This window comes from Sinocyclocheilus rhinocerous, unplaced genomic scaffold, assembly GCF_001515625.1.
Source record: "Sinocyclocheilus rhinocerous isolate Xijiao unplaced genomic scaffold, SAMN03320098_v1.1 scaffold393, whole genome shotgun sequence".
In the NCBI taxonomy this organism is placed as follows: Eukaryota; Metazoa; Chordata; class Actinopteri; order Cypriniformes; family Cyprinidae; genus Sinocyclocheilus; species Sinocyclocheilus rhinocerous.
Genome location: NW_015654520.1, coordinates 304,336 through 316,904, shown reverse-complemented (window position 1 = coordinate 316,904; position 12,569 = coordinate 304,336). Strand labels below are relative to the sequence as shown.

Genomic DNA, 12,569 nt, shown 5'->3' with positions numbered 1-12,569 from the left:
CACTAATTCCGAGTATGGGTCACCATACTTGGCCACATGTCATGTCACTTCACTTGCTGGACGCAGTGATGAAAAGACAGAGGGAACATGGGACCCAGTCAGAAAGGGGCTTTAGACTGGGCAGAGAAAGCATTGTGGCAGGATCAGGTGGAGCAGAAGAGCCAGGTGGGTCTAGACAGGACAGGACACAACCGGCTGCCTGGGGAACGGGACCAGATGGGATGAGACTGACTGGGAAGCCCAATAAAGCAAGAGCTCTAGGGTGGAATTGACGACTCCTGTAGGGACCCTGGGAAAACAGAATTAGTTTGGTAGCAAAGAGCTGGTGGGTGTCCATGTCCATGATCAGAGGCGCTGGCAGCTGGGGAACTGCCTTCTTGGCTGTGACAGGGAAAACATGTATGAAATTAACTAATTCATTTCTTTTTGTATTGTGTGAATTTGGTTTGACTGATCTTGCACAGCATGTGGCTAACCTGCTAACCTTAGCCCAGACATGCTGACAGACAGTTCTTGTTTAAATGCATATGTTGCAGTAATGAAACTTCCCAAATTTCGCATTTTCACGAAATGAAACTTTTGGTAGCCCTCAAATGTGATTACACAGCATTTGATCTAAGTTTCACAATAGTTGACTTGATTTGGTCATTATTTAAAGGAAAAGCAAGATGTTTTGTAACTCATTCAGTTGTGAATTGTGTTCCTGTCGCTGCTGTTTGCAATATCTCCAGCAAAAGAAGAATCATGTACCTTCTATGGCCTCTACTGTTTCTTCACGTTTCAGCAGCGCGCCTGAGCCTGTTTGGTTAGTAAATAAAACCTTTCTTTTTAAATTATTTGTATTTGGAGAATTTTCGAGTTTCAAAAAAAATAATACTATGTCACAATTATATTGGTAAACATCTCTAAATTTCTGTATTCTTCTAAATCTTGTGTCACTGGCTGAAGATGACAGACTAAAGCAGCCAAAACAGGAGGGCAGAGTGCGATTGGTGGGGGATCTGCCTTCATCTGGTCGTGTAGAGGTCTACCATGACAGACAGTGGGGTACAGTTTGTGATGATGGATGGGACCTGGCTGAAGCACAAGTGGTGTGTCGTCAGCTGGGTTTTCCTGGAGCAAAATCAGTTACGCTTGGAGGACGTTATGGTGAAGGTACAAACTCCACAGCACAATTTATTTGTTACACACTGTGTATAATAATTGTCTTATATATATACCTGGAGCAAAATCAGTTACGCTTGGAGGACGTTATGGTGAAGGTACAAACTCCACAGCACAATTTATTTGTTACACACTGTGATAAAAATAATTGTCTTATATATATTTTTTTTTTAGGTTCTGGTTCAATCTGGCTGGATGACATGAACTGTAAAGGCTCGGAGAGCTCATTGTCTGACTGCAGCTTCAAGGGCTGGGGTGTTACTGACTGCACACATAAAGAGGATGCAGGGGTGGTCTGTGAGACTGGTAAGAAATTCAGCAACTAGATATATTTGCATTTTTATGTCTGTATTATTTTGTACTATTTAATCTATTTTGTTACATTATTGCAGGTACAAACATAACCAGCAATCGTCAGTTCTCTGTGGATAACAGTCTGGGTTTGTCTGATGATCTTGGTCTTCTGTTTGACCGTGGAAATGGTTGTGATTTCAAAATGAATATAAAAGACAACAGTAAAGAGTCAGAATTGACTTTTTGTGTGCACAGTATGATCCTCATGTTTTATCCAGAACTAAACATAACAAAAGACTCCAGAAACCTCACAGTGGATGTCAGCCAGACCTGCCATCCTCATGTCTCTGCTTTTCTCAGGTAATGTTCTGAAGACCACTTAACTTCATAGCTCAATCCAATTTTCTCAGTTCATTGAGAATTTGAATTGTTCAAATCAGAACTGACTATATTTATCAGTGTTAGACACTTATAGTATCTGAACTGTTTTTGCTCAGGTATTTGTACACACGTCAGATTGATGTCTCCATCACATCGGCTCAATGTCTGCATCAGCTGGCGTTTACCTTTGGAGTGAAGAAGCTTATGGAGGATGTTGGCAGGGTCTTCACTTTACTCATTCCTGAAGACAACACCTTCCATACACAGGTATCCATGTTCGAGTATGGCGTCCGCACAGGTGACCTTGTTCTGCAGGAGAACGTCCTTCAGTATCTTTCCTGGAACTGTGAGTTCCTCATAAGCTCTCCAGTGTGGAGCACCATCTCCTTTCACATGATGGACGCTCTGCTGCGGCGCTCAGACCTGGTTGTGAAGGATGAAGCTTTTCTTCTTGAAGCTCTGGAGAGATGGATCCAAGACAAAGGTGATGAGATTAGTTCAGATCAACAGGCCAGTCTCCTGAATCACATCCGCTTCCTCATGATCCCAGTGGATAAACTGTACGGAATGCAGTTTTCCTCAAGCGTTCTCCATCAGAATCATGAGAAACTGTACCTAACTGGTCTGCTCAGAGGATTTCAGTTCAATGCTCTGCCCTTCTCTAAGATCAGAAAGCAAATATATAACATGAGTAGTGAGTATCTACCCAGAATCTACACTGGAGATGAGTGGAGTGTAATTTTAAATGCAACCACTGTCAAATACCCACGTAATAGGCCTACATACAGCTATGGTTATACTATAGGTTATAACTATAACCGTGGGTATGGCCAAAATAGAATCCAATCCAGAATCCAAACCTTCTCCACTCCTGCACACCCTAGTGCTCTTTACAGAGAACAAAATGTGCAGTGGCAAGCCCAGGTGTTTCTTAGTAATCAGGAATGCTCTAATTATGGTATTTCATGTACATCTTTTCCTGTTGCAAGATTGTACGGATATGGTAATCAGAACATGTATGCTAGCACCATTCGCTACAGCAACAGGTTGATTCTCACATGTAAGAATGAAAACAATGTCTTTCATGTCCGAGATTTTAAAAACAGCATGGCGGTGATTCCAAATAACAGCAGTATGGGTCTGCCGAACCCCTGTCCTGATGACTACAGTTTTAGATTTGTAGTGCGTCCAGAGTATATCTGACTGCACAGGCATTTCAGTATATTCGAATCTAGTTTAATCAAATCTATTAAATTAGAGTTTTAAAAAATTTTTTATTAATGTTACTCATTCTGCAGTGATTTCTCTCAAATGTTTCAGTTGATTTTAAATTTTTCATTTAAATATTGTCACAATAAAAATGCTTAATTTTGAAAGTGCACTTCAGAAATGAAATACAAATATTTCTTACATTATCTCTGTCAGTGTAATTCCTCTTTGACTGACCAGTGTTAATAGTTAAGATATTTAAGAAATATGTCTAGCCTCATCAAAATTGATAAAATGTTGACCGTTGCACAACAGGTAATTGTTTAATAAATGTATATGAGAACAATCACAATTCATTAGGCACATTCATTCATTATCAATCTTGAGTTAATGTGTTGCCTGATTTACAACTATTAGGGTGAATTCAGGTAAAGTTGTGTGTGTGTGTGTGTAAGTTTAACTTTAATGTCCATTAATATTTGAATTTAGTGTATGTTTTATTTGAAAGATGTATACCAATAAACATTTTGAGATCATGCACTCCAGGCAAATGTATTTTCAGGTAAAGTGGGCTATCCCTGATTTATAATAAAATAAAGTTATTCTAAAAACGCATGGTGTATTTATGTATATTATCAAACAGACATATTTAGCAAACCGAACAACATATAGCCTAGGCTACAGGAGTAAGTTAAGGCTATAGGAGTAAAATTCATAAGTTCACTCAATTCATGCATAAAATTCAAACAACTGAAAGCATAGTGACATTCAATTTGATGAAATCTAACAGCATATTGAAGAAAATGAACTCTACAACACATTTAAAATGTGACTATAACACATGCAAAAGCAAATATGTTTTCTCTAATCCCTTTAAATGAATTTTAGTTGTGAACATAACTTGAATAGTTCTTCTCTGCATCTACATTTACTACTTCCTCTTTCTTTCTTTCTTCACTCCACAGTTTCAGCTTCATGCCTCACCTTCCTTTCTGCTCTCGCTTTCCCTTTTTTGAAATTCCTAACTGCACACTTCTGTTTTCTAACAAGAAAACAATCAGTCAATGTCCGTTTATTTAATGAATGTGAATTAGTGAAGGTTCAAGGTGGCCAACTTTATCTAGCCAAGGAAAAACTACATTTAAACAAATTCTTTGCTTTTTAATTCATGTTAACCGCAGTAACAAATAATACAAGTACTGTCACAGTAATATTTGTTTTAGTGAGCAACCTTATAACTTAGAAATGAAGATCTGAATGTCAAAGAGCTTACATTTCATAAGTTCTTCTTTGAGATGTGCTCACACCCAGCAGTGTCATATAGCATCAGCCAAAAGAGTTGTATTATTCTAAGACACAGTGTCCTTTTGATAAAAGACTATTGTTATGCTCTGAATGTGTAAATCATTTGAGCACAGTACAATCAAGCTTAAACAGCCCACTAAATTAACCCTCTATAAATTTATTAAAATGAAATTAGTTTTTTCAGAGTCTAAGTCTTGCAACAGGTGTCACCTTGTCCTCTTAGTCAAAAAGGGTTCTTTATTGTCCAGGTGTCCACCAGTTAATTAATGTCCACCCTGTTAAAACTGAGGACTGTGGACCATAAAAAGGTTGTTTTTTGGCTGTTACATTCAGATTTATTTATTTTGCAATAGCTTTCATTGTTCAAGACTTATGAATACTGCATGAAACTTACGTTGTACTGTAACTCTTGATTTTCTGTTCAGATCCAAAATTTACAGTTATCAGTAAGTAAAAGCCATAATATATGTGACAATATGCTGCAAAAGAATTGTAGTTAACACTAATCATGAGTGTTTCAGCTGCGTCATGCTCAAATCCGTTTCAACGCCAGGTCCGGTCGCACTTGAAGTCACTTGAATGCCAAACCCCGGATTCAAAAGGCCTTGTGAAAATGAATAAAACAGAACACAGTCACGTTTATTTGAGCATAGACTTTTTATGTACATACACCAGTGCTGAGAAATGGCTTGAGTACCTAATCTTTGTATTGTGTGAAAGGTCTTTGTGTCAAACTCAAAACAGCCACTGAAACTGGATTTGTTTGAACATGCAGACTGCCTTTATTCTTGAGTTTGTTTTCTCATGAAATGAAACTTAAGGTAGACCTTAATTGTGATTGGACAGTGGTGGATCATGTAAGGGATATCTCACAATGCTTGACCTGATTTAGCAGATATTTAAAAGAAAGCAAGACGGTTTGTAAGTATTTTAGTAAGAACCTCCATGAATTGTGTTCATCCTGCTTTGGTGTTTTAAAGAGTTTCCAGCAAGAAAATGGTCATGTATATTTTATGGACATTGCTGTTTTTCCATGTGTCAGCACAGCGGTGGACTTTGTTTGGTTAGTAGACTATATGAACATAACACTTCTTTACAATTACATAGTATTGTTTGCGTTTGCACTTTCTATATAAATATTACACAAAAATGCATGTGTTTACAAATATAAGAATATACTACTATCTACTTTAAATCTTGGCAAAGCTGTTCATCTGATCTTAAATATAGCCTTCATCGTTTCACAGATTGGTCTGTCTTATTTGCTGTGGGCTTTCTTTTACATTTTCATGAACCCTCTAAATAAATGAGTTTATCGCTTGTGACAGATGAAGAGTCAAAGCCTAAACGTGAAGGCAGAGTGCGATTGGTGGGGGATCTGCCTTCATCTGGTCGTGTGGAGGTCTACCATGACGGACAGTGGGGTACAGTTTGTGATGACGGATGGGACCTTGCTGAAGCACAAGTGGTGTGTCGTCAGCTGGGTTTTCCTGGAGCAATATCAGTTACGCCTGGAGGACAATATGGTGAAGGTATAAACACATTAGTGTGGGGAAAACAATTTAAATGTTACGCACTGTGATACCAGCAGTCTAATTTTTGACCCGTGTTCTATTATACTTTTTAGGCTCTGGTCCAATCTGGCTGGATGACATGAACTGCAAAGGCTCGGAGGGCTCATTGTCTGAATGCTGCTTCAAAGGCTGGGGTGTTACTGACTGCTCACATAAAGAGGATGCAGGAGTGGTCTGTGAAACTGGTAAGACATCTACTGGATCTTGCAGAAATTACAGCGCTTGCTTATGGAAATGGATTTAGGCCTTGTAATACTATTGTAATGTGTAGCGCTATATTAAGCGCACGACGAAGTAGCATAATCCAAAACAGCGTTTTAATTTTAAATCCACAAGGAATAAACACAGGAGAATTGCAGGAGCAAACGTAGCACAAACACCATGTAAAGCAAATAACCGGCAGAGAACTAAATAAAACAGGGGGTATATATAATGGGTAAATTAATGAGACACACCTGAAACTAATACGTAATCATGGAAACTAATGACAAGATCAGAAACTAGGGAGACCTGAACTAAACAGGGCAGGAGAACAAGAAACATAAGAAAAAAACAACAAATAGTCCATAACCATGACAGTAGCTCCCCCTCCTGAAAGGTGTGTCCTCGCGCCGCAAAGAGTCCATCTGAGGAGGGAAGGGGGGCTCTGGAGGAGGACACAGATTACACAGAGGACAGGAAACCAGGGGAGTTGATGGATGGTGAGAGGAAGGTGACGATGACAGAGGGAGGAGCCAGGAGCAGGAGGAACCAGATTTGGATCCAGAGTCCAGGCAGGAAGAAGGCCCATGATGGAGTTGATGGAGGGAGGAGCCATGGTGGAGGTAGGCTGATGGAGAAGGAGCCGATAGATGTGGAGCCCAAGGCGTGGACGGAGAGCTGAAGAGCCAGAGTGACACCGTGGGTCCGGAGGGCCAAGGCGGAGCTAACAGCTCATGCAACTGAGGCGGAGGCAGGGACCCAGAAGACCGTGGCAGAGCCAGAGCGACTGAGGACAAATGTGGAGCCAGAAGGAAGGAGGAGCCAAATGGAGCCTGAGGGATGGAGCAACAAGACGAAGCCGGAGGAGTGCAATCCTGTGGAGGAGGCACGTCGATGATTGACCAAGGCAGAGCCAGAGGAATGAGGGAGCCCAGTGGAGCCAGTGGGATGATGGGCCATGGTGGAGATGAGAGAACAAGGAGCCAAGGTGGCACTGATGGGTCAGAGGGCCGCGGTGGAGTCCGGGACTCAGAGGCTAGATGTGGAGATAAGGGATCCTCATGCCAAGGAGGAGCTGGGGACTGGAAGGCCCGAAGTGAATCAGAGCACCTGGATGGTGCTAACTTAAGGTGAGCTGAGGGACTGACAAGAACCAGCGGAGGCAGGGCTGAGGAACTGGCTGGTTTTAGGAGAGGAGGAGGGAGAGGGAGGCTGGGAGAGAACACAGGAGAACTGGTGATGGGCAACATAGGAGATGCAGGAGATGCAGGAGATTCAGGGCTGGATGGAACCAGCAGAAACACAGGACATTCAGGGCTGGACGGAACCAGCGATGACGAGAGAAACAGGAAGTTTTCCTCTTCCAAATATTTAAATATTAATTCAGAGGCCAGCAGCAGCTAACCCTCAGTGGTGGGAATGTGGGCGGGGCTTTCCTCCATGCCCGCCTACTCCACTAGAATTTCTACAGCGGCAGGATCAGTCGCATCCTCTTGCACTAGTTCTTTTGTCGCGGCTGGCTCTGGCTCTCCATCTGCGGTGGACACAATCACTCCGTGCAGCAGGGTGATGGCAGGCTGGGCTCTGAGTCAAGAGTGGGGCTGGGGATGTACCCCATGGGGCAAATGGTGAAAGCCAATCCACAATTCACCAGTACCCACTCCACAAATGCGGCGAAGCTTCCTCGAGGACCTTCGCCAGACAGCTTGGCCTTCATCGAGGTGTTCAGTCCAACGTAATAGAATGTACACAGGCAGCTGTCTGGGTAGTGAAGGAACGATCCTCTTGACATCGGGCAAATCCATAAAAACAAAAAAGAAAACAAAGCAAAAAGAAAGAAACTCCACAAATTAATCACTTTTAGGCCGGTTATTCTGTAACATGTAGTGCTATATTAAGCGCACTATGAAGTAGTGTAATCCAAAAACCCGGCAGAGGACGGAACGAAACAGGGAGTATATATAATTGGTAAATTAATGAGACACACCTGAAACTAACCGTACTGTACGTAACCATGGAAACTAATGACAAGATCAGAAACTGGGTAGACCTGAAGTAAACAGGGGAGGAGAACAAGAAACATATGAAAACACCTATAACAGTGACAACTATAATGCCTAATTGTATTCATTTTTTACTTTTATTATTTTTCTCTTGTTTTTGTTCAGATGTTTTATTATTATGACATTTCTTCTATGAAAGCAAGTATAGTCAAATATTCAGTATCACAAAAAAAAACAATTGAATGTCCGATATCTGAAAAATGAATGATTGTCACCCTCCATATCTGTGGTAAAATGCAGAAACTAAAATGGTCCCAGATGTCACCCACTAGGCCAGTGGTTCTTCTTATTCCTGGTCCTGGGGTCCCCCTTCTCTGCACATTTTGTATGTCTCCCTTATCTGACACACTCAGTTCATGGATCTCTCTCCTAACGAGCTGATGATCTCAGTCAGGTGTGTTAAATAAGGGAGACATGCAAAATGTGCAGAGCAGGGGGGTCCCCAGGACCAGGAATAAGAACCACTGCAATAGGCTATACAACATCTATCTGCTGCTAGGTGGCGCTGTTACACATTTAAAATAAGCATATTTGAGGTCTCATTTCCAACCAGTTTTCAACATTTTAAAAGTGTGGCAGTACTTGCCTTTTATTATTTAATGTTTCTCTTTGAATTTCAAAGATTTCTTTGTTATTCAATTTGTTTGGCAGATACACTTTCAAGCCTAACGTATAGCCACAAATATCTACTTAATTTTCGCCAGGTACTTATTTCAGTTTCAAATGCCTTAATCATCATGAATTTGGCAATGTATGTAAAGGATCACATAATGACAGTGGGCCTCATTCATGAAACTCTAAGACTATGAGTAAATTCAGAATAATTTGTGCGTAAAATGGAGCTTCCTGAAAATGGAGCTTCCCAATTTGATTGTTAATTGTTTTGTTTGTTAATAAAATGCACACTCAATTAACGTTAATCTTCAGCCATGAATTATAACTACGTGAATTATGTGAACTGCAATGCTGTGGGATCTTCTGGACTCCCTTTCAGGTTTGGCTCCGGATAAATGCAAAAGACTCATTGGCCATAACAAAAATAAGCATGAAAGTTCACTCTCAAGTCACAGAAGTTCACTGTCAGCTGGCCACAAGGTGTTACTATAAAAAGCAACATGTTTGGCTATAATTTCAGTGAACTAGCAAGAAAATAAATTTTCCACAGAAACTGATTTTCTTTGTTTTCCCAAAGTGCTTTGACCACGATTTTTATTGATTTGAGGAACTTGAGGAACATTTTCATCTTATTTATTACCTTTTTTTTTTGCAGGTACAAACATAACCAGCAATCATCAGTTCTTTCTGGATAACAGTCTGGGTTTGTCTGATGATCTTGGTCTTCTGTTTGACAGTGGAGATGGTTGTGATTTCACAATTAATGTCCAAGACGTCAGTGAAGAGTCAGAATTGACTTTTTGTGTGCACAGTATGATCGTTATGATTTATCCAGAACTAAACATAACAAACAACTCCGGAAACTTCACAGTGGATATCAGCCAGACCTGCCATCCTCATGTCTCTGCTTTTCTTAGGTAACTTTCTAAAGACCACTTCTCTTTTTTTATTTGTTTCTTTATTCTGTGTGTGATTCTCTTGAACGGTGTCTTTTGTGGCTTATTGTGTTCATACAAAGAATGGGGTAAACTAGAATGTCTAATGTGGTTGCTCTAATAAAAGCTCCACCTTGCAAAAATAAATCATAATAAAGTTCAGTCAGGACCACTTCTGAGAATAGAATTTATTGGGAATTCTGTGGATTAATTATTTTGGTTTAAAGGGATAGTTCACACAAAACCATTGGTAGCCATATGGTAGCCATTGACTTCCATAGTATTTTTTCCATAGTATGGAAGTCAGTGGCTACCGTCAGCAGTCCAGTCAAAATAATTTCCTAAGCAGATATCCAAATGCTCTTTTGTCAAGATGCTAGGAGGGAAAGGGGTGGAGGTGGGTGCATATGTCTGTGCGACAGATGAAGGAGCATGCGTATGAAAGGCCTTATATTAAAGTAGGTGGAGTGACGAATCAGCAGCTGATATTGGTTAGCGACCAGTGGTTTGCCCGAAATACACTTGAATTCCATTAAATCACTCAACCTCTATTTCTTGCAGCTTGCTGACACAGCTGAATGGAAGCTTCCAACACCAAGACATAACTGTAACATGCTTAGCGTTGTGAAACTTGCGCTCAATGCTCAAAGCAGTTTATCAGGCATCTCTTTGCAATGAGGCGTATAAGTGCCTATAGTGTAGAGTGCAGATAGACTACGTTTTTTCATGTAGTGTATTCAAGCCTTTAGATTGACTATTAAGATAGTGTAGCCACCAGCTACAACCACAAATGACACCATTTCCTGGGAATGACTCGTCAGAACTAAATATTGACACAGTACTTAGGCACTATCTGTTTTTGCTCAGGTATTTGTACACACGTCAGATTGATGTTTCCATCACATCGGCTCAATGTCTGCATCAGCTGGCGTTTACCTTTGGAGTGAAGAAGCTTATGAAGGATGTTGGCAGGGTCTTCACTTTACTCATTCCTGAAGACAACACCTTCCATACACAGGTATCCATGTTCAAGTATGGCGTCCGCACAGGTGACCTTGTTCTGCAGGAGAACGTCCTTCAGTATCTTTCCTGGAACTGCGAGTATCTCATAAGCTCTCCAGTGTGGAGCACCATCTCCTTTCACATGATGGACGCTCTGCTGCGGCGCTCAGACCTGGTTGTGAAGGATGAAGCTTTTCTTCTTGAAGCTCTGGAGAGATGGATCCAAGACAAAGGTGATGAGATTAGTTCAGATCAACAGGCCAGTCTCCTGAATCACATCCGCTTCCTCTTGATCCCAGTGGATAAGCTGTATGCAATGCAGTTTTCCTCAGGCGTTCTCCGTCAGAATCATGAGAAACTGTACCTAACTGGTCTGCTCAGAGGATTTCAGTTCAATGTTCTACCCTTCTCCAAGATCAGGAATCAAATTGATAACATAAGTAGTGAGTATCTACCCAGAATCTACACTGGAGATGAGTGGAGTCTATTTATCAATGACACAACCGTCAGTTACCAATACCATCACTACTACTATGGCCAAAATAACAGAATCCAAACCTTCTCCACTCCTGCACACCCTAGTGCTCTTTACAGAGAACAAAATGTGCAGTGGCAAGCCCAGGTGTTTCTTAGTAATCAGGAATGCTCTAATTATGGGGTTTCATGTACATCTTTTCCTGTTGCAAGATTATACGGATATGGTATCAAAAACAGCATGGCAGTGATTCCAAATAACAGCAGTATGGATCTGCCAAACCCCTGTCCTGATGACTACAGTTTTAGATTTGTAGTGCGTCCAGAGTATATCTGACTGCATGCATCATGTCATTTTCTACCGGTGGTAAAGTTTACGTCTGTTTATTCAATTCAATCCAATTAAAATCATGATTAATCTTCATTTTTAATGTTCAGTGTCAGTTTATGATCATTATAATAATAAGTGAAGGGTTTTGCTCATTTTGATTATTTCATGTAATGATCAAATTATTAGACATTAACAATGTTTGATTGTTTAAAGATGCGCCTAAAAATGGTACAAATGAAACAAACAAACATTTTCATAATTTATTTTGTAATTTACTCAATTTTTTCCTGCTGTACTGTTGGTAAGTTGGTATGAAATCATAGACTGGTAAAATGGTAAATCTATTTAAGCTCAATCACCTTTATTATTATGCACATATACATTACTCAATTAATTCTAAAATGGTCCTATGCCAGTACGGGATGATGCAAAGTTGCTATATTTTATATACAAGTAAAATGACAAAGTTAATGATTCTGATATATATTTTGATATGGTATGCAATAGTGAATCAAACCATTTCCCCCCCCTTGTTTCCTTTTATTGATATAATCTTGATGCTTTCCCAGTTTGCCAATATATTATTGTATTATTGATTTGTAACTAGAATATTAAAAGACTGTAAATGAATGAATGAATGTATGAATGAATAAATGAATAAAGTGAGATGTCCACACCAAATACTAAGAAAGTTTGTAAATGGAGAATACTTTGGTGTGTAAGCTCAAAATAAAATAATAATAAAAAATTTAATAATAATTAAAAATGAGTTAAACAAGAGAATGCTGTAGAAAAAAAATCATAAAAAATTTCGTAGAATAAAAGTGCAACATGCTCAGTGCAAAGTCAAAACTTTTTCGTCATCATAGAAAATAGCACCTGATTCTATTTATAGAGAAATATATTTCATCTACTACAATAGATTTAAACAGTTGCTACTATGTACCCAAAATCATTAATCTGTGCTAACATTCATAGACATAAAGCTATCACTGCATACAAACAAGCAAGCCTAGCCCAG

The 12,569-nt window shown here is 39.9% G+C and overlaps 2 protein-coding genes across 3 annotated transcripts; both read left to right on the top strand.

Annotated features, from left to right (window-relative positions):
• Positions 1–688: 688 nt before the first annotated feature.
• Positions 689–3,060, top strand: LOC107717490 (galectin-3-binding protein A-like). Of its 2 annotated transcripts, none has more exons than XM_016524255.1 (5): positions 689–805; positions 949–1,155; positions 1,339–1,461; positions 1,557–1,818; positions 1,956–3,060. In XM_016524255.1, exons 1-5 carry the CDS (start codon positions 745–747, stop codon positions 3,040–3,042), a joined length of 1,740 nt encoding a protein of 579 aa, XP_016379741.1. In that variant the 5' UTR covers positions 689–744; the 3' UTR covers positions 3,043–3,060. The 2 variants fall into 2 exon arrangements, with proteins under 2 accessions (XP_016379741.1, XP_016379739.1); XM_016524253.1 differs by having other exon boundaries at positions 1,339–1,470.
• Positions 3,061–5,272: 2,212 nt separating this feature from the next.
• Positions 5,273–11,554, top strand: LOC107717470 (galectin-3-binding protein A-like). The gene is made up of 5 exons (XM_016524233.1): positions 5,273–5,416; positions 5,682–5,885; positions 5,981–6,112; positions 9,462–9,723; positions 10,609–11,554. Exons 1-5 carry the CDS (start codon positions 5,350–5,352, stop codon positions 11,552–11,554), a joined length of 1,611 nt encoding a protein of 536 aa, XP_016379719.1. The 5' UTR covers positions 5,273–5,349.
• The last annotated feature ends 1,015 nt before the right edge of the window (positions 11,555–12,569 follow it).